The sequence below is a fragment of the Equus caballus genome, chromosome 10, assembly GCF_041296265.1.
Source record: "Equus caballus isolate H_3958 breed thoroughbred chromosome 10, TB-T2T, whole genome shotgun sequence".
In the NCBI taxonomy this organism is placed as follows: domain Eukaryota; kingdom Metazoa; phylum Chordata; class Mammalia; order Perissodactyla; family Equidae; genus Equus; species Equus caballus.
Genome location: NC_091693.1, coordinates 7,072,065 through 7,090,739, shown reverse-complemented (window position 1 = coordinate 7,090,739; position 18,675 = coordinate 7,072,065). Strand labels below are relative to the sequence as shown.

Below are 18,675 nucleotides of genomic sequence, written 5' to 3'. Positions count from 1 at the left end.
TCTGGAATCAGCAGGTTCTCTGAGAAGGGTGTGGGGATGGGATATGTCATGGCATCTATTGTACTGATGACCCAGTGCCCCTCCTTTCTTCTGGGAATCACACTCCCTTTGTCTTAGTGTGGGTTCTCCCAGAACCAGACACTGGGAAGAGGATTCAAGTGCAAGTCATTTACTTGGGAGGTTCAGAGAACGCCGGTGGGGAGAGGGGAGGAGAGGTGGGGAAGGGGGAGTCGGTGAAGGCAGGTTATCTAGGAGCTTAATCTTGCTGGGGAGTTCTGGCAGACAGTGTAGAACCCTAGAATTGTTCCATCCAAGGGGTGAGGGAGCTGGGGTATTTACCCACTGGCTCCCATCAGATATTGGCAGAGGCAGCTGCCAGAAGCATTGACTCCCTGGCCCTTCCTAGCTTGGGCAGAGTGGGTTCCAGCAGTCAGAAAGAAGCCTCGAGAAGACAGCCACAGTGCAGGCAGTTGGAAGAGGGTAGTGTGTTTGGAAATGGTAAATGCTAGGGGAACGGGGGTTAGGCAGCCGTGGCGTCCCCTACAGGCTGCTTCTAGAGACTGTCCTTCCCTCCTGCTCCATCTCAGGGTTCTGAAGGATCCTGCCATTTTCTTACAGACTTCACTCCCTACCCCAGCCAGCTTGGGGTGGGCAGGTAATTCGTGCTGAGCCAATCTTAGCCCTTTCCTAGGATTTTTTTTTTATCATGGGACCAGCAAGAGTGAGCAATTGATGGCAGAAACTCTGCTGTTCCATAAGGAACAGAGAGGGCTGAACAAAGCTGGCCCAGAGAGAAGCAGAGGCAAGCTATGGACAGAGGGTCCTGGGGTCAACCCAGATGTGTCCGAAGGTCCACCACGCCCTATCCTCTGAGGTCTGGGTGCTCAGCTTTCCCTTAGAGCATCAACCTCCGGATCTTCACAGACTTCGCCCTCTGAACTCAGCTAGCTCGAGCTGGGCATCTGCAACGATGGCAGGCAGGACACAGATTTGGATGTAGTAACAAAGTCCCCCAAATAGCGGTTCTGACTCCATTGTCTTTTGCTTTGTAACGGACCATCCAAAATGCAGTGGCTTAAAACGACAACGCTTTCTTATTTCTCATGATTCAGTGAGCTGACTGGGTGGTTCTTCTGCTCCACGTGGTGTTGCCTGGGGTCACTCATGTGGCTGCACTTGGCTGGCAGCTGGCAGGTACGGCAGATCCACGGTGACTTCTTCCACCTGCCTGGTGCCTTGGCACTTGCTCCCGGCTGGGGTGCCGTGGTTCTCCTCCACGTGGCCTCTCTGTCCACACGATATCTCGTCCTTTAGGGCCTCTGTGTGCAGCCTCACTCTCCAGGAAGGGAGCCTGGTCTTCCTTACAGCATGGCAGCTGGGTTCCAAGAGAGTAAAAGTGGAAGCTACAAGGCTTCTTAAGGCCCGGGCTCAGAGCTGGCACAGCATCACTTCCTCTGCGTCCTTAGTCAAAGCCAGGCACAAGGTCAGCTCAGAATCCAGGGGAGGGAAAATGCACTCTCTCTCTTGATGAGCGGGATGGCATGTGCATACTGGGAGGAAGAAATTCTTGTGACTGTCTTTGGAGAATTCCTACCATGAGTGGCTTAAATCAGGTAGAAGTTTCTGTCTCCTGTAACAGTCCAGGGCTGGGGCGGCTCCTCCAGGACGATCGGCTCTGAGGCTCCTTCTTTCTTGTTCCTCCTTTGTCCTTATGATGTGGCCCTCAGCCACTAGTTCCAAGAGGACCCCTCCCGCGTTCCCGTTCCAGCAAACAAGAAAATTGAAGAGGAGTCACGTGCAGCCTTCCACAAGGCTCTGACAGATAAACTGCCCGTCCACTTCCCAAACCGCCCATCAGCCAGGACGCGGCCATATGGCCACTCTAAATGCAAACGAGGCCAGGAAACACAGTTTTCACTTTAGTGGCCAGAAGCCCTGCTAAAAATCCTGTCGAAGGAGCAGGAGGATATTGGAGGACACTAGCGTTCTTACCTGTCAAGTGACTAATTCAAGAAGAAAGAGAGCATGTCTGCAGAGATGAGGAGCCATGCTAAATCCACCCTGTTACCACTAGTGGCCTTTAGTCTGATAGCCAAGGAACACCGATTGAGCATCTCCTATGTGTGCTGGGATTACAGCAGTGAGCAAGACGGAAAGGTCCCTCTTCTCATGGAGTTTCCATTCTAGATGAAGGGGCAGACAGTAGAAACGGGGACACAAATCAGAGAGTTTCAGGTGTGACAAATACAGGAAGAAAATGCTGCAGGTGGTGGGAGATGACTTAAGCAGTGGTGGTCAGTGGAGGCCCCTGTGAGGGTGTGACGTTTGAGCTGAGACTTGGAGAATGAGAAGGGACCAGTTATACAAAGACTTTGGGAAAAACATCCCGGGCAGAGGGAACAGCAGGTACAAAGGCCCAGAGGTGAGAAGGAGCCTGACTTATTCCAGCAACAGCAAGGGGGAGGGGAAAGGACAGAGGGGTGGGCAGGTCTTAATGGGAACAAATGTTTTGGTTCTCTCAGGTAATTGCTTACTTCTGTGGAATTGCTGAATCGCTGGGTAGGTAAGTGTTTAACTTTATAAGAAGCTACCAAAACTCTTTTCTGAAGTGGTTGTTCTCTTTTACGTTTCCACTAGCAGTGTATGAGATTTCCAGCTGGCCCACCTGATGGGGTCAGTTGTTGAACTGAGTCATCCTGGTGGGTGCGTAGCGATATTTCATTGGGGTTTTCATTTGTATTTCCCTAATGACTAATGATGTTGAACGCTTCTTCACGTGCTGATTGGCCATTCATATATCTTCTTTTATGATGCGTCTGTTCAAACCTTTAGGCCGTTAAAAAAAAATAGGTTCTCTGTTTCAAAAAGTTTCCACTGGCTGCCGCGGGGAGGATGGACTGTAGGGGGCGAAAGTGGAAGCAGGGGGAGTGAGGAGGGCCTGCTGCTTCCCTAGAGGTGAGCTTGTTGCACGTAATTTCAACAGAGTGCCTGCTTTTTGGGAAAGTCAGCTTTGGCCTTCCCTGACTCTCGGACTGCCTCCAGGAGCGACTGAGACACTTTAGAGAGAGAGAATTGTGGGGGAGGTGGGCCACCCTGCTTCCTGGAGTCTGGCGGTGGGGTGGGGCCCAGCCCTCCGTCTCAGCCTTCTTTCACCCACTGTGGGGGGAGCCCATCTGCCCGTGGAACGGAGACCCTGGAGAAGGGACCAGCCCAGGCTGGCATTCTGTGGTCTGCACCCTACAGTCGTACCAGGTGCGAAAATATTGAACTATTTCACTTCTGGGTGGTAAAGAAGTTCTACCCCACATCCCACAGATCTCTGCCATCATCCCAGTCCGTTCCCTTGGGTCACTTTGGACTTCCCCACATCTCTGCAACTGAAAGGGGGCCCCAGGACTCGGGCCCAGTCCTAGGGCCACATCAGTTCTGATGGGCTGGTGCCTGGGTGTGCTGGCTATGACTGAATGGTGGGGACGGCCCAGGCCTGGCTGCAGCTGGGAGGAGGCTGAGAGGCCAAGGGAGGTTTTTATCAAGGTCACCCCAGAACTGGAGACCTGAACTTCTAACAGTGACGCTAATGAGGACACTGAATTAACAGTCCTTGAGCGTACACACTGTGCCAGGCAGGCATTATTCTGATCGACCTCACAAAATCCTTGCAATAACTTGGACCATTGCAGCAGCTTGGCCCCTGCTCCTGTCCCCACTCCCATAGTCTGTCCTCACGCCCAGCCACAGGGTGCTGGGGAACACCTGAGTCGGACCAAGGCCCTCCTGGCTCAGAGCCTCCTCTGGTCTCTGCCGGCCCCTGGCTCACCCGGCTCCAGCCGCCTGGACAAGCCTGGTGGCCTCGAGGGCCTGCGGGGTCTGCTCGCTCCACGCTCACTCCACGCCTGGTCAGGGGTGGGGCGGGGGGGGGGACGGGTGTTGGTTCTTTAGCGACTCGACTCAGGACTCCGCCAAGCCTGGGTAGTGGCAGCTGGTAGCAGCCAGTGCTGCCTGGACTGGGCCCTGACCCTCCTCTGGACTCCAAAACCCCTCCCCCCACAACGGGCCATGCAGCGTCTGTCCCATGATCAGCATCCAGTTTCCCCTTTTCTCTCCTGAGCCCCGGCCCAGGGAACGGTGGGGTGTGACGCCTGGACGGGGGAGGGGGGCTTCCTGCTTCTGGCCCTAACCTCAGGTTCCTCCTTCCCCAGCCCCGGCTCCTGTCTCCTCCTGGGTGGCCTCCCTCAGTTCGTGCTTCCAGCCACTTCCTCATTTGCTGGGGCAGCCCAGCCCGGCCCAGGAGTCACCACACTGCCGCCCTCCTGCTTCACTCCAAAGCCCCAATCCTATGTCTGTGTCACTGTCTGCTCCTCTCCCTCTTTCTCTGCCTCGCCGTCCTTTTCTCCTTCCCTATTTTTCATCTCGGTTCTTTTTTCTTTCTCTCAAAGGGTCAAATATCTGTCTTTGGCTCCTGGGGTCCATTTCACCTTTATTTGCCGTGTGACCTTGGGCGAGCGTCTTTACCTTTCTGTAATATGGGGATGATAAGATTGTCTACCTGAGAAGGCTGTTGTGGCGCTCTGATTAATCAAGGTTCTGATTATCAAGTAATTATAGCCGGCACTTATAAAAAGCTGACAAGTGTCAGACCCTGTTCTAGAAACACTAATTCATTTGATCCCCACAACACCCTATGAAGTAGGTACTATTTTACTCCTCGTTTTACAGATGAGGAAACTGAGGCCCAGAAAGGTTGAGTGACTTGCTCAAGGTTGTCCAGCCAGGAAGAGGCAGAACTGGCTTCAATCATGGTCAGCCACTGACCCTCCTGGTACAGTGATGTCTGACCCCTAATTGGGGTGGAGGTCTAGTTGACACATGGATGCCTTGCCCTTCGGGTCCAGCCTTGGGCTGCAGCAGGAGCGCTGGGATGTCTGGGCTTCATTCTTTCAGGCGTTATTTTTCTCTGTCCCTCCTCCCGTCCCGTCCCCTCCTTCCTCCTGCCACCACCCACCTCAGACTTCCTCCTTCACTTGGTTCGACGCTACGCCACATCCCACCAGCCCTTGGACTATGGTGTCCAGCAGCGTCGCCGGCATCATGGGGGACCTGGGGCCCTCCCAGAGGGTCCTGCTCCTGCCTCTCCTTCTCATTGTGGGTGGTGAGTTGGGGGCTTCTGTAGCTGCCTCCTGAGCCCCTGGGCCCAGCGCCGGGCAGGGCAGAGAGCAGGGTGGAAAGAGAGAACCAAACGGCAGGGTTGGGATGGGAGGAGATCCCCAGCTCCTCAAACCCTACGGGTCTCTCTCAGAGCCTGAGCCCCCAAGATCTGGCCTCTGGTAGAAGCCGGGAGAGGGAACTCTAAGGGTGTTGGGACAGGACAGTCGGTGTAGAAGTAGAAGTTGATGATGACAGCCCACAGGCCCCACCAGATGTTGCTCTCCACCCCGCCTCTTGGCTGTCGGAACCTACCCTCTCCAGCTTTTATTCCTACCCGCTAGTCACTGCCCTGTGCCTCAGTTTACCTTCTTTTTCTCTCCTCAGGTCTCAGCCCTGTCCAGGCCCAGAGTGGTAGGCCTAGACCCTCAATCCCGCTCCCTACCTCCCAAAGACCTCCCCATCTCTGCCCCTTCCCCACTCTCTCCAGACCTCCCCCTGCTGACACCTCCTCCCAGTTCCCAACTCCCACTGGAACGCCCCTGACCCTGTGCCACATACCTTCCCAGAATGCAACTGCTCTGTGGTGAGCCCCGGTGTGCTGGCAGCCATCGTGCTGGGGGACCTGGTGCTGACCCTCCTTATCGCCCTGGCCGTGTACTCCCTGGGCCGCCTGGTCCCTCAGGGGAAAGGGAAAGGGGCTGTGGAGGGTGAGTGGGGCTGGCGGGGGATGGCCCGGGACTTGCCTGGCGGGGAGGGGAGGCTCCCAAGTCACCATCATCCAAAGGGATGGTGATGGAGGGGCTGATTTCGCATCAATAAAATGGTCCCCATTCACCACCTTGTCTGTGTCTGCACCCTGCACCACTCGCCACCCCCAGCAGTGACACGGAAACAGCGCATCACGGAGACAGAGTCGCCTTACCAGGTGAGGAAACCACTCTTTCGCTCCTGCCCTGTGAGTGTCTGTCCTAAACACTCCTCAGTCTTCCCCGAACCGAGACCCTGAAGCCACTTTCTCAGCAGCACTGTAAACCCTTGAAGACAAACAGGGCGTCTGCCCAAACCTGCTTTCAATGAGCAATCAGGACCTTACGCTCAGCTTAGTGGGAGGAGAAGAAATAGGAGGGATGGCTTTGCCTTTGCGAAGGCAAATGCAGGCCTCAGCCAGAAGGCAGGCTCCAGATTGTTCTGGAAAAGCCCGGGCTGGGACAGGCTGGTTTCCGGGAGAAGCTCTCAGAAGGGATATAAGGATATAATTCAGCCCTAGTTTGGTAACTAAAGAGTTCCCGAATTGTTTTGGGAGGGATCATGCATCCCTTTGAGAAGCTGGCGAAAGCTAGAGACTCCTCAGGAAAATCCACACCAAAAATGCAAAATCGTGCATATAATCTAGGGGCAGTGCAAGCATCCTTGACACCCTTCTTAAGAACCACGATCCAGCCAGACGCTTCTCTCCACCTCCTGCCTCTCTGTCAGCACCATTCTGACCCTTCCGGGGGTCATGGGCTCCTCTGATAATCTAATGGAAGCCAAACAGCCCCTCCCCGTGAAGACGCACATCCAGATGGGGCATTTGCCGTTGATTTCAGGGATTCTGTCTGAGGGCTGCCTCTTGGGGCCACAGACTGTCCTCCATCCCCACCCCCCGTTGTGAGTCCTGCCCTGTGAAGTCTGTTTGAATTCTCTGCGCCCAGTTTTGCTTTGCCTCACTTGTGGGTAAACGGTCTCTTCATAAAGTGTGACAGTCTTGAGTTTGGCTCTGTGACGTCCAGGAGACAGAAGGGGCTTTCACTTACTGCGGGCACTGAAATTTTAGGGCCAAGCCTTACTCCAAGGTATTCACGCCTTTGGTAGGATTTGTCGAGCATCTGTACGGGCTGATGCTGGGGACACAGCAGCAGAATTTACAACCTATCTGGGGAGACGGACTGGAAGCATGTTAACAAATAAGATCATTTTGGGGAGGTGTCATGAAAGACATAAAACGGGTTGATGTGACCGGGAGTGGGGTGTGAGGGAAGTCACCACAGATGGGGAAATCAGGAAATGCGTCTCTGAGGAAATGACACAAGTTGAGACATGAAGAGGGGGAAGGAACCATCTGTAGGAAGATCTAGGGGGCCAGTGTTCCAGGCAGAGAGAACAGCATGTGCAAAGGCCCTGAGGCTGGGGCATAACGATAAGGTAGAGGAGAAGGGGAACACTGAATGGACTTGAGTAAAACCCAGATCTCTTCCATGGCTGCAAGCTTGAAGAAGCTGCGAGGGGAGTTCTGGGAGAGGGCTGGATTCTTTTTGAGTTTATTTGGTGGATCCCTTCCACTGATGCTCCCTACCCTGTTTTTCCCTTTAGGAGCTCCAAGGTCAGAGGTCAGATGTCTACAGTGACCTCAACACACAGAGGCCATATTACAAATGAGCCCAGACCACGGCAGTCAACAACCTGATGCCTGGATCCAGTCACTCCTGATGCCTACTTAGCACCCTATTCCTACTCCCACCAAGATACAGATTCACGGAGTGCCCTCCTTGAGATGCCAGACCTTTCCCCACCACTGCCCCCAAATAAACAAGGCACCCCTAAACCCTGTTGAGTTATTCCAGATCCTTGGGCTGAGGGGAGGGGGATATGTGGGGTTCTGGGGGAGAGTCATGGACCCAGAAATAGCTAAATGGGATGGAGGCTTCGGGGACCCTGGGGTTCTTTGAATAAGAATTCGAAGTAGATGTATTCCAATTGCTTTATTCCAAAGCAACCCAAAGCTGGGAGTGGGTTTCCTGTGCCATCACACACAATCCGGGATGAGAGGGTCAGAAGTCAAAGGTCGCAGTTACAGGGGGCTCAGCCTCTGGCAGGCATGTTAATGTAGATTTTGCCATCTTCTAGGGGTGGGGGAGAGAAAGCATGAGGCCTGACCACTCCTGCCCACCCACATCTCCTCCTCCCTGGGGGCCCACCTCTTCAGGGGTTTCCTCAGGGGTTCCCCTAAGCACCGCCCCCAGGGTTTCCCCAGTACCACCTCCAGGACTTCCCCGGGGACCCCTCCCTGGGGACCTCCTCCCTAGGGACACCCTACTCCCGTCCTCGCCCTGCCCCTGCCCCTGCCCTCACCTTGGGTGGGCCTGCTCCGGGGACGCATACACACAAATACGACCGCCACGATTAGCAGCGACACCACCGCATCGGCGGCCACGAGGCCTGCCAGGAGCGGCAGGGAGAGGGGTCCACACCCAGAACAGGAACCTGAGGGTGGGGGCCAAGACAAGAAGGCAGCTGAGGGGCTCCAGACCCTCAGAGCTGTGCTTTGGGCATATGGGGCAAAGGAAGATGCTGAAGGGGTGTCACAGACTCCCTGGGGTTGCACTTGGGGGTGAAAGGGGGAGAAACTGAGGGGTTCCAGGACTCGAGGGCTGTGCTTTGGGCATAGTAGGAACTGCCAAAGAGAGGCTGGGGGGTGGCCAAGTCCCTGGGGCTTCACTTTGGTGATGAGGGCAGTGAGATGGGGACCCAGGGTGGGCTTCAGATCCTCTGGGAGCTCTGATTTGGAATGCGAGCTGAGATGGTGACCTGGAGAGTCACTGGGAGAGTTCCAGGGCCCTCGAGACACACTTTAGGGATGCCAGCAGTCCCTGAAGTGGCATGGCAGAGGGAAGGAGCGTCAACTTCTCACCTGCGGTTATCTGAGCTGCAGCCACTGTGAGAAGAGAAGGAAGGTGGATCAGCGGGGAGAGGTGGTTCCCAAAATAGGGTGCAGGGAGAGGGGACGTCCTGAAAAGTAACCCCTACTCCAGAGAGATCACATGAGCAAGAGGGGTCAGATGGGAAGGGGAGCTCCCAGAGACACAGAGAGAGACAGAAAATCAGAGGGAGAGGCAGAGACCCAGCAGTGAGAAGGGAGATGAACAGGCAGCCACTCCAGACTCAGTTTCCCTCCCCAGAGAACCAGGTCCAAAGCTGCATAGATCTCTGGGAAGAGAGGGGAAGGGAAAGGGTACTGGGAGAAGGACACGCCCTGAGTACTCCTCCCTTCAGATGCCACCCAAGCCACCCCTTTCACAAATACTTGGCTTGCCACCCCCCATAACCTCTGGCTTCACCTGGGAGCAAAAGCAGGAACAGGACGTTGTCTGGAGAAGCCATGGTGGGCTGAGGGCTGGAAGGGGTCTGGCAAAGGGCTTTGGTCCAGAGAAGTCCTGAGGAACAGTGGGGGAGTAGACTGGCAGCAATAGCGGATGTCACCCTGCTGGTGACAAAGCCACCTGCTTCCTGTGTTGTGTGTGTGGGAGGGTGAGAGGTGGCGGGTCCCTGTGACTGCCTTCAGGGACCAACTGGGGGGAGGGTCAGAGAAACCAGGGAGGCTGCTACCATTGTCCAGGTGGGAGGTGACAGGTGGACCAGGGTGTGGGCACTAGGGAGATTCTGGAAGGTTTTGGAAGTAGAGCTTGCTGATGGAGTGGATGTGGGTATGTATGAGAGAGAAGGACCCAGGATGACCAAAGCTTCTGGCCTGAGCAACTGAAAAGATGGAGCATCCTTTGACAGGATGCAGAAGGAGGGAAGCGAGTGCAGGGGGAAAATGCCTGAGGTCTGGGCACACTGAACTGGAAATGTCTGATAGAGCTCTGTAGGGGAGGAAGATAAATCCTCCACCCTCTCTGGGTCCTTCTGGCTGGCCTAAGAATTAAATTTACATGAGATCGAGTAACAGGAGAAAATCAAAGCTTTATAACATGCATACATGGGAGAAACTCAGGAAAACTGGGTAACTCCGCAGAATGGCCAAAGCTATCACCTTAAATATCATCTTCAGCTAAAGACACAGGAGGATGTTGGGGGTAGTGGTTTGGGGTTTCAAAGGGGACGAAGGCAGTTCACACGAGATGCAAAGGCAAATGTTTGGTAGATGAGAACAGGCTTAGCAAGGACCCTCATAGTCTATGAGACCCAGAGTTATCTATGGTGATGGCCTGTCTGAGAGGCCATCTTAAATTGTTTAAGATAATTTAAGAATTATCTTAAATTCTTTTAGGCACTTAGGGGGAAGGTCAAAGTTTCTTTTAGTCTTTTGTTCTTAAAAATAATCAAAGCAAAGAGACACATTTTGGGGTGGCCAATTCTGATCCCCGGCATCTCCTTGTGGAGAAGTTGAACAACCACAGCTGCCTCTGAGTTCAGGGGATAAGTCCGGCCTGGAGATGTAAATTTGGGGGTTGATGGCTATGGATGGTATTTAAAGCTATGAGACTGGATGAGATCACCAAGGAAGTGCGTATAGAGGAGCAACGTCCCCCTTCCCCCCCCCCCCCCCCCCCCCCCGCCCCCACAATGGGTGGAGAGGAGGAAACAGCCAGGGAAAGCAAGGAGCAGCAAGCGAGGGAGGAGAACCCGGAAACATGGAGTCTTGGAACCCGGGGAGAAATATGATTGACACGGTCAGCGCTGTGGATGGTCCCAACATGGGAACTGAGAAGGAGCCTCCCACCGGAATGTCGCTGGGCTTGAGGGCTGGGAAGTCCTGCCCGCTTCGTTCATAGCTCCACCACAGCGCTCAGCAAAGTGCCCCCACCCCCCACCCCGCCCCCCCGGCCCCGCGGTAATACATAATTGTAAATGATGAATGAATGAGAACCGAACTCTGGAATAAAAGGTGATGGGAGGAAGACGGAGCAATTTGAGTCCACCTAGATCACTCTTACCAACAGACCTTTCCTCCCTCCAGACCAGGGAGTCCAGCCCCCCAGCCCCCTCCTCCTTTGCGATCCAGTAATAAGCCCCCCAGGCCCCAGCCCAGGGCCCCGCAGTCAAGGCCTCCTGCACCCCCTGGACACAGACCCGTAAATCGAGGCCCCAGGGCCCTCCTCCTTCAGGAGTCCGCTACCCCAGACCCCTTCCCCCTCAAACCAAAGGTGGGGTCCCCAGCTCCCTCTTTCCCGAGAGACTTAGGCCCGCAAAATCAGCCCCGCCCCTTGAGAGCCCGGGTTTACTGGAGCGCGACGCGGGGACTCCCCGGCCCGTGGGCGGGGCCCCGCCCAGGGCGGGGCGGTGCCAGAAGCTCGTTTAAAAACTCGCGGGGGACCGGACCCAAGATCGGGGACCCGGCGGCGGCTCCGCGGGGACACAGCGAGGCTGGCGCAGCGCCGAGGCCGGGGCCCTGGGGGCCCCCAGTCCGCGCCCCGGAATCCCCGAGGTAATGGGGGCAGGGAGGCGCGCGGCACGCTCGGCGGTGGGAGAGTGAGCGGCCGGCGTGTGGGGCTAGGAGGGGGACTCCGGAGGCTCTAGGGACGCAGCTGGAGCATCACGTCCTGGGTCCTAGGAGTGAGGGTACCCGGTGTTTGGAGGGGGCAGGGGGCCCGGACCCCTGGGTCTTGATGGAGGCGCGGCTGGGATCCGGGCTCCTGGGTCCCGAGGGTGAAAGGGCTGGGAGCCCGGACCCCTGGGTCCCGTGGAAGGAGGGCTGGCGGCCCGGATCCTTCCCCTGGGGAGAGGGCCTGGCCTGAGTCGTCGGGGGCGTGTTGTTTCAAACCAGCCCGGGTCTCCGTGGGGAGGGTCGGGCGCCTGACCGCGGGGGGTCCACGCCGGCCGTGACCTGCCCTCGCCCCGGGATTTCCCGAGTCGCCCCGCGTCCGGGGTCCCCGGGCTGAGCAGGAATTCCCCACGTGCGGGGATTCCGCGAGCGCCACGCTCGGCCGCGCGCCCCGCCCCGGGACCGGACACCTGGGCCGGCACCCAGAGTTAGGGGAGATGGAAGATTCCCTTGCGTGAGCGCCGTGACGTCAGCGCGTCGCGTCTGTTTCCGTGTCTGCCCTCCCCCGCTTAACCCTTCCTCCGCCGGAACCGGCTCGGAGGGTGTGGGCTGAGAGCCCGGGCTTCCTAGGTCCAGGCGTCTGGAAACTGGGACTCCCAGGTCCTAGGGAGGAGGAAGCCCGGACTCCTGCGTCCCGGGGAAGGGCCGCTGGGCTCCCAGATTCCTGCGGGAGGGGCCTGCACTGCGGGGCCTGAAGGGGCGCGGGGTCTGAACCCCTGGATCCCTGTTGAGCTAGGGGGCTATTGACTCGTGCTTCCCCGGGGACAGGGGCCGGGGACTCGGACACCCGGTTTCCCGAGGAAGGAGTATCAGGTCCGCTTCTAGGGCCGAGGGATGTTGGGAACCTGGGTTGCGTCTCCAGGGAGTGATGCCCGGTGACCCCCCTCTCCCCTCCCTGCCCACCGACCTCAGGCCTGGGAGATCTGGAAGGTGGGATTTTTCACGGAAGTTGGGGGTGCTGCAGAAGGGCGCTCTCCTCCCCCTTCCTTAGTTTCCACGACGCTGGTGGAAACTTGGGTCAGAGGGGAAAGTGCGGAGCAAAAGGAAGGAAACGGCGGAGGCGGGCGCCACACCCGAAAGTTTAGCTTGGCTTTGGAGTTCTCAGGCGGCATCAGTGTGCCAGTTTTTCCGCGCGGGAGGGAGCCAGAATCCACTCCCCCGCGCCCCTGGGTGACTTAAGGACTCCTGATTACTTCCCTCCCCGCGCAGTGAGCCGGAGTGAGCGCAGCCACTGTCCGTCGCAGACCGTGAAGAAGCTCCTGGAGGAACAGAGGCGCCGCCAGCAGCAGCCTGACGCTGGTGGGGTACCGGTGAGGCCCATGAAGCCCTGCCCTGCCGTGCAGGGACTCGCTGGCTTGCCGCCCTCGGAGCTGATGAGAGATGTCGTCCCGACTTAGATGCCCTGTAGGTGGGGAGTGGATGCTGAGGAGCCTGCCAAATAAATTCCCCCTTGTTCCTTTTTGCTTCTGCCTCTACAGGGACAGTTCCCGCCTCCCCTGGCGCCGCCCCTGACGCCATCTGTGAATGAGGCTGAGGCTGGTAAGTCTGGAAACTCACCTGCTTCCCTCAGGGCTCAAACATCCCAACTCAAAACTTTTAGGAACTTCGGAGTCAGACCCTCCTTCTTGCTGGGACCCAGTAGGTTTGATGCTCCAGATTCTCTTCAGCCCCCCAGTCTATACACCTGTCCTTCGGCGTCCCGGGGCCCAGGCTCCCAGCCTTTTGGAGCTCTAGGAGTCTAAGCCCTCAACCCCTCGGGGTCCCAGAAGTCCAGGTCCCAGCCCTTTGGGGTCCCAGAAGTACTAGCTTTCAGTACCTTGGGAGACTCCAGGCCCTCATGCCCATCCTGCAGCCTTGACCATGACTTCCCTCACTCTGGTAATGAGGGCCCCCCCACTCCTCTCACACACAGGCCATACTCACTTCCCAGCACACCAGGAGACTGTGGGTTCTGGACTTGGCAGCCTGGCACCTCCCACGGGCTTTCCAGACTGGGACCCCAACACGCATGCTGCCTACACGGACAGCCCCTACTCTTACCCTGCTGCTGCTGCTGAAAATTTCCTGACTTCCGACTTCTACCCACCCTCGGACCCTGGGCGGCCGTGTCCATTCCCCCTGGGGATGGAGGTGAGATGCAGAGTGGGAACGGGATGCTGAAGGGCCCCTAGAATTCCCAGTTGCCCTCATGCAGTGTTCTGAGATGTCTGGGGCTGGGTTAAGATCCCATTCCTCAGATTGGCAAAACTGAGGCCCGAAGGTCCAAGGTCGCTTGGTACAGATGGGACTCCCAGCCACTCTGCCGGCGCTCTGTATGTGTACGTGTGTGTCGTGGATTGGGAAGAGGGAATTAGCTGACTGGCTCTCCCTACCACCCGCACCCTTCAGGAACCCCTGGATACCCGGCTCTATGCAGAACCGTCCCTGCCACAGGCGGGATCCTGGAGAGGTTCCGGACTCCCCTCAGGACCCCCACAGTTGCCCCCTGTGGTCACCGGACCATCGCTGGATGCAGCCCGTGCTCACATGCTGGCTTTGGGGCCCCAACAGCTGCTGGCCCAAGATGAGGAGGGGGACACGTGAGTATAGGGAATATGAGTATGGGGAATGGCGTCGGCAGGCTCCCGGCTTGCTGGGCAGCTGTGCTCACTGCCGCCCCACCTGTGCTCAGGCTCCTGCACCTGTTTGCGGCTCGGGGGCTGCGCTGGGCAGCATATGCTGCAGCCGAGATTCTTCAAGTGTACAGACACCTGGACATTCGCGAGCATAAGGGCAAGGTGAGGGCTGGGGGCCTAGACTCCTGGACTGAGGGCAGAGGGGCTGGGGGCCTGGATGCCTGGTTTTCAGAAGGGAGGGGCCTGGGGGTCCAGACTGACCTTTCCTGTCCCCTGCAGACCCCTCTCCTGGTGGCTGCCGCCGCCAACCAGCCCCTGATTGTGGAGGATCTACTGAACCTGGGAGCAGAGCCCAATGCCGCTGACCACCAGGGGCGTTCTGTCTTGCACGTGGCTGCTACGTATGGGCTCCCAGGAGTCCTCTCGGTATGGCCAGCTGGCAGCTGGGGTGAATGGGGTGGACTGGTTGCCCGGATCCTGGCTTCCAGTCTGGGAGACCTGGGGAGACCCTAATCCAGCCCTCTGCCTTCTCTTCCTCCCAGGCTGTGATTAACTCAGGGGTTCGCGTTGACCTAGAAGCCAGAGACTTCGAGGGTGAGTTGGGTGCTGAGCAGGGCTGGTGTTGCAGGCGGGGTGGGCACTCCAGATGCAGAGCCCTCACTGTCTCCATTCTGCAGGCCTCACACCGCTCCACACAGCCATCCTGGCCCTCAACGTTGCTATGCACCCACCCGACCTGTGTCCCCGGGTGCTGAGTACCCAGGCCCGAGACAGGCTGGCCTGTGTCCAGATGTTGCTGCACATGGGTGCTGATCACACCAGCCAGGTGAGCTGGGCTGCGGGCAGCCGGCCCCTCGGAGGGCGTGTGGCATGGGGGCACCTGGCTGTCCAGGGGCTCCGAACAGACCATGACCATTGCCTCTTCCCAGCTGTGTGACCTTGAGCACGTTACTTCACTTCTCTGTGCCCCAGTTGTCAAGTGGGAATAACGTTACGGGTCCTAGCTTATAATTATCAAGCGCTGCTTATTTATCAAGCCCTGAGTTTCATGGATTAGCTAATTGAATCCTCAAAGCCAGCCTTTGACACGTGTGCTCTTATTACTGTCTCTGTTTTACTAAGGAAACTGAGGCACTAGGAGTCAAAAATCTTATGGCTCGTGAATGTCAGAGAGAGCACTGGAACCCAGGTGGTCTGACCCCAGAATCCAGCTCTTAACAATCCTGTTATTCTCTCTCCCCTGACAGTACCTCCTTCACAGGCTGGCTGAGAAAAGTAAACATCCACTTATTGTTTTGGGTTTTTTTCCCGAAGAATTTGGAACACAGATAAAGTACAGAAAATAATAAAATGAACTCCATGTACCCGACATCAGTAGCCAGTCCTGCCCCGTCCACTCATCCACTTTCCTATATTACTTTTAAGCACACCCAAGCATATAATTTTATCCATAAATATTTGTGTCTTTAAAAGATAAGAACTCTTTTTAACCTCAATACCATTATTCCACGTTAAAAAAAAATGAACAATCTCATGATATCAGATGTCCTGGCTGTGTTCAAATTTCCACTGGGCTCTGAAGTGACGTACATTTATTTTTTTCATTTAAAATAACTAGCATCCAAATAAAGCCCAAATACGCAATATGTCTTTTTAAGTTGCTCTTAATTTAGAGCTTCCCCTGCCGTCTCCTGGTTTTCTCTTCATAATTTATTTGGTGAGCCAACTAGGTAAAAACACATAAAAGTTTTACTGTTCATTATCGTTACAAACTCTTTAAAGACACATAATAAAGTTTCATTGTGGAAAATATCTTTATTTGCTCCAAAATATGAAGAGAACAGCTCAATATGGAAGTGGATATACACTTAGTCAGTCCACTGCTCAGCTCGCATCCTTGTAGATAAAGTACAGTCTATGTGGGATGTTGGTGCATTTTACTGTGCTTAATAGAATGTGGGGTGGCCAGGGCAGCTGCTAGCCCAGAGACGTCCTTTGGTGGATTAGAAAAGGAACTTTTTTCTCAAAGACACCTGGGCTGGAAACTTGTCATGATAAATGTATAGTTCTATGATGCACATGACATTGTACTCTTGTATAGTGCACAACACATACAACTGTATAAGGCACCCCTGGATGCTTGCAAAGGAGAGACAGGGCTTCTAAAGGCTCTTGGGTTCTGTGGGAGGGGGCCTGGGTGTGAGAACTGGCCTGACCTCTGCTGTTCCTCTCCCTCCAGGAGATCAAGAGCAACAAGACAGTTCTGCACTTGGCCGTGCAGGCCGCCAACCCTACCCTGGTTCAGCTGTTGCTGGAGCTGCCACGGGGAGACCTGCGGGCTTTTGTCAACATGAAGGTGGGGGCCTAGTCTGGAATGTGCAGCTTATGTGAGATATGGCAGAGAAGGGCAGTGGGATGTTGGGAGTCCTGTGGGCTGTGGCCATGGAGGGGATAATGTGTGGGACATGTGTAGCATGTGGACGTGGATTGGGGGATGTGTAAGACATGGACAGAGGGGTGGGTGGAACGTGGTTGTGGAGGGCGGTCTGGGAGGTGAAAGGGGACATGTGGGACAGGGATGTGGCAGAATGTGAAGTGTGCTGCTGAGGTCCCAGACCAGCTGAGTCTGAATCCGTATCAGCCCTCCCCTCACTGTCCCCAGGCCCATGGGAACACAGCGCTCCACATGGCGGCTGCCCTGCCCCCTGGGCCGCCCCAGGAAGCCATCGTCCGGCGCCTGCTGGCAGCTGGGGCAGATCCAACCCTGCGCAACCTGGAGAACGAGCAGCCTGTCCACCTGCTGCGGCCCGGGCCGGGCCCCGAGGGGGTAAGCACCAAGCCCACCCTGACTGCAGAGTGGCCTCTGACCTACGGGGTGAGCCCCCGACCCCACCCATTCCTGACCCTTATTCAACCCTGACTTCAAAATGTGACCTCTGACCCCAGTGTTTGCTCCCTTACCTTGTAATGGCATGTCCTTACCTCTACTTCCACTCTGACCTCAAAGCGTATCCGCTGCTTCTAACCCTGAATCCTGACCTCAAGGTGTGACCTTTGATCCCCAAGTATGACCTCCAACCTTCTGCCCCTGACCCTGAGTCCTGACCTCACAATGGGACTTCTGACCCCCAAATGTGACCTCTGACCCTTTCCTTCTACTCTTTGACTCCCAGTCCCCAATACTAACGCCAGGTGGGAACCCCCAACAAACACCTTTCCCTTCATCCTCAATGTGTGAACCCTGACCTTCACCCCCAACTCCAAATCTTGACTTTGAACGTGACCTTCAAACCCAGCCGACCCCACTCACCCTCTCTAAGCCCCAACTTCTCTGGGTGTGCCTCCCCCACCTCTCCTGGCAACCTCCCAAACTTCTCCGCCTGCCCTGTCTCGTCCCCAGCTCCGGCAGCTACTGAAGAGGAGCCGTGTGGCACCCCCAGGCCTGTCCTCTTAGGACTCAAACCCAGAACCTGGACTGATTTTCCAGTCCCCACCGTCCTGTGGGACAGCCAGCGTATGCGAATGTTGCAAATCCGTGATAATGTATGTGGAATGTCCTGCCATTGGGGTCTTACATTAAAACCCCAAAATGGCTGCTGGGGGGTAAACAGGCCCCAATATTTGGGGTGTTGTAATACCCCTCCCCCACCTGCAAGGAGCCCTCTTGATGATTTCTGTGAAATCGAGGCCCCTTGATTGTTTCTGTGAAACACTCTGGACCCCTAACCCTTTCCCCACCGGGATCTTTTAGGGTCCCCTCCTCTAACTTAGCTCGTCATACCTGGAGCCCCAGATGTAATTCCCCTCCATGGTACTTGGGGCATCTCAAAACATCTCCCAGTAGCATCCAAGTAGACCCCCCAGTCTCCCCAGGACCCACCCCCTGCAGGTCCTTAACTCTGAGACGTAGGAAGGACTGTCCTAGCTGAGAGTCCCAGGTTCTCCTGCTTTCTAATTCAGGGCCCACCCTGTCCCAGACCTCAGCATTCCAGTGAACCCCTCCCCTGTCTGAAACTCCCTATTAAACTCAGTTTGGACTAGAACTGTCATCTGGTCTCTGGGGGCATTGGTGCAGGGGAGTGGCTGGTGCCTGGCTGAGGAGTCAGGTTCAGATGAATGTGCCTGGGTGGGACGCGTAGCAGACACTGTGGGTGCCACCCTGTCGACACCTGGTGTTCTGACGGCTGAGGCCAGCGAGGGAATCTTTGTTTGTGGCTCTGCCCTGGGTATGAGTGTGCAAACCTTGAATGCCAGGGAGTTCCTGCCACTTCCCCCTCCCGCAGCCCCCTACCAGGGACTGACAAGATGGTGTATAAACACCCTGGGTCCCTCACCTCTCCGTGGGAGAACTCGCAAGTGCGTGGTCTGCACTGGCTCTCAAAGTTCCCCTGCAGAATTAAGCTCCACTTCCCCACAGTGGTTCTCGCTTGATAACATACCCTTTCTTGTCTGCTTTCCCTTTTCTGTGTCACTTCCTACCCACCTGACCAAAGTTCTCCACCCCTTCCAATAGTCTTGTCCTCACATCCTTGCCTCAGCATCTGCTTCTGGAGAAACTGAAAGGCAGACAGAAGACCTCCACAATGCCCCCTTCTCATACCTGCCCCACAG

At 56.1% G+C, this 18,675-nt stretch overlaps 3 protein-coding genes across 9 annotated transcripts; 2 read left to right on the top strand and 1 right to left on the bottom strand.

Annotated features, from left to right (window-relative positions):
* Window positions 1-4,992: 4,992 nt before the first annotated feature.
* Window positions 4,993-7,729, top strand: TYROBP (transmembrane immune signaling adaptor TYROBP). 2 transcript variants are annotated; one of them, XM_005596176.4, is made up of 5 exons: window positions 4,993-5,149; window positions 5,530-5,556; window positions 5,712-5,852; window positions 6,027-6,070; window positions 7,498-7,729. In XM_005596176.4, exons 1-5 carry the CDS (start codon window positions 5,062-5,064, stop codon window positions 7,561-7,563), a joined length of 366 nt encoding a protein of 121 aa, XP_005596233.2. In that variant the 5' UTR covers window positions 4,993-5,061; the 3' UTR covers window positions 7,564-7,729. The 2 variants fall into 2 exon arrangements, with proteins under 2 accessions (XP_005596233.2, XP_001493427.5); XM_001493377.7 differs by having other exon boundaries at window positions 4,994-5,149; window positions 6,024-6,070.
* A 142-nt stretch (window positions 7,730-7,871) lies between these two features.
* HCST (hematopoietic cell signal transducer) lies at window positions 7,872-12,485 on the bottom strand. Of its 4 annotated transcripts, none has more exons than XM_023649598.2 (5): window positions 12,357-12,485; window positions 9,243-9,338; window positions 8,816-8,839; window positions 8,257-8,388; window positions 7,872-8,027 (listed from the first exon to the last, which is right to left on the bottom strand). In XM_023649598.2, the coding sequence occupies exons 2-5, from the start codon at window positions 9,283-9,285 to the stop codon at window positions 7,987-7,989; spliced, it is 240 nt and encodes a 79-aa protein (XP_023505366.1). In that variant the 5' UTR covers window positions 9,286-9,338; window positions 12,357-12,485; the 3' UTR covers window positions 7,872-7,986. The 4 variants fall into 4 exon arrangements, with proteins under 4 accessions (XP_023505366.1, XP_070079021.1, XP_070079022.1 ...); XM_070222920.1 differs by having other exon boundaries at window positions 7,872-8,024; XM_070222921.1 differs by lacking the exon at window positions 12,357-12,485 and having other exon boundaries at window positions 9,243-9,441.
* On the top strand, window positions 11,188-18,107 carry NFKBID (NFKB inhibitor delta). Of its 3 annotated transcripts, none has more exons than XM_023651244.2 (12): window positions 11,188-11,332; window positions 12,659-12,759; window positions 12,928-12,988; window positions 13,362-13,579; window positions 13,838-14,028; window positions 14,121-14,226; window positions 14,344-14,490; window positions 14,607-14,658; window positions 14,742-14,890; window positions 16,304-16,420; window positions 16,727-16,891; window positions 17,465-18,107. In XM_023651244.2, exons 4-12 carry the CDS (start codon window positions 13,574-13,576, stop codon window positions 17,516-17,518), a joined length of 987 nt encoding a protein of 328 aa, XP_023507012.2. In that variant the 5' UTR covers window positions 11,188-11,332; window positions 12,659-12,759; window positions 12,928-12,988; window positions 13,362-13,573; the 3' UTR covers window positions 17,519-18,107. The 3 variants fall into 3 exon arrangements, with proteins under 3 accessions (XP_023507012.2, XP_070079020.1, XP_070079018.1); XM_070222919.1 differs by lacking the exon at window positions 11,188-11,332 and adding an exon at window positions 11,984-12,262; XM_070222917.1 differs by lacking the exons at window positions 11,188-11,332; window positions 12,659-12,759; window positions 12,928-12,988 and having other exon boundaries at window positions 13,169-13,579.
* Window positions 18,108-18,675: the final 568 nt, after the last annotated feature.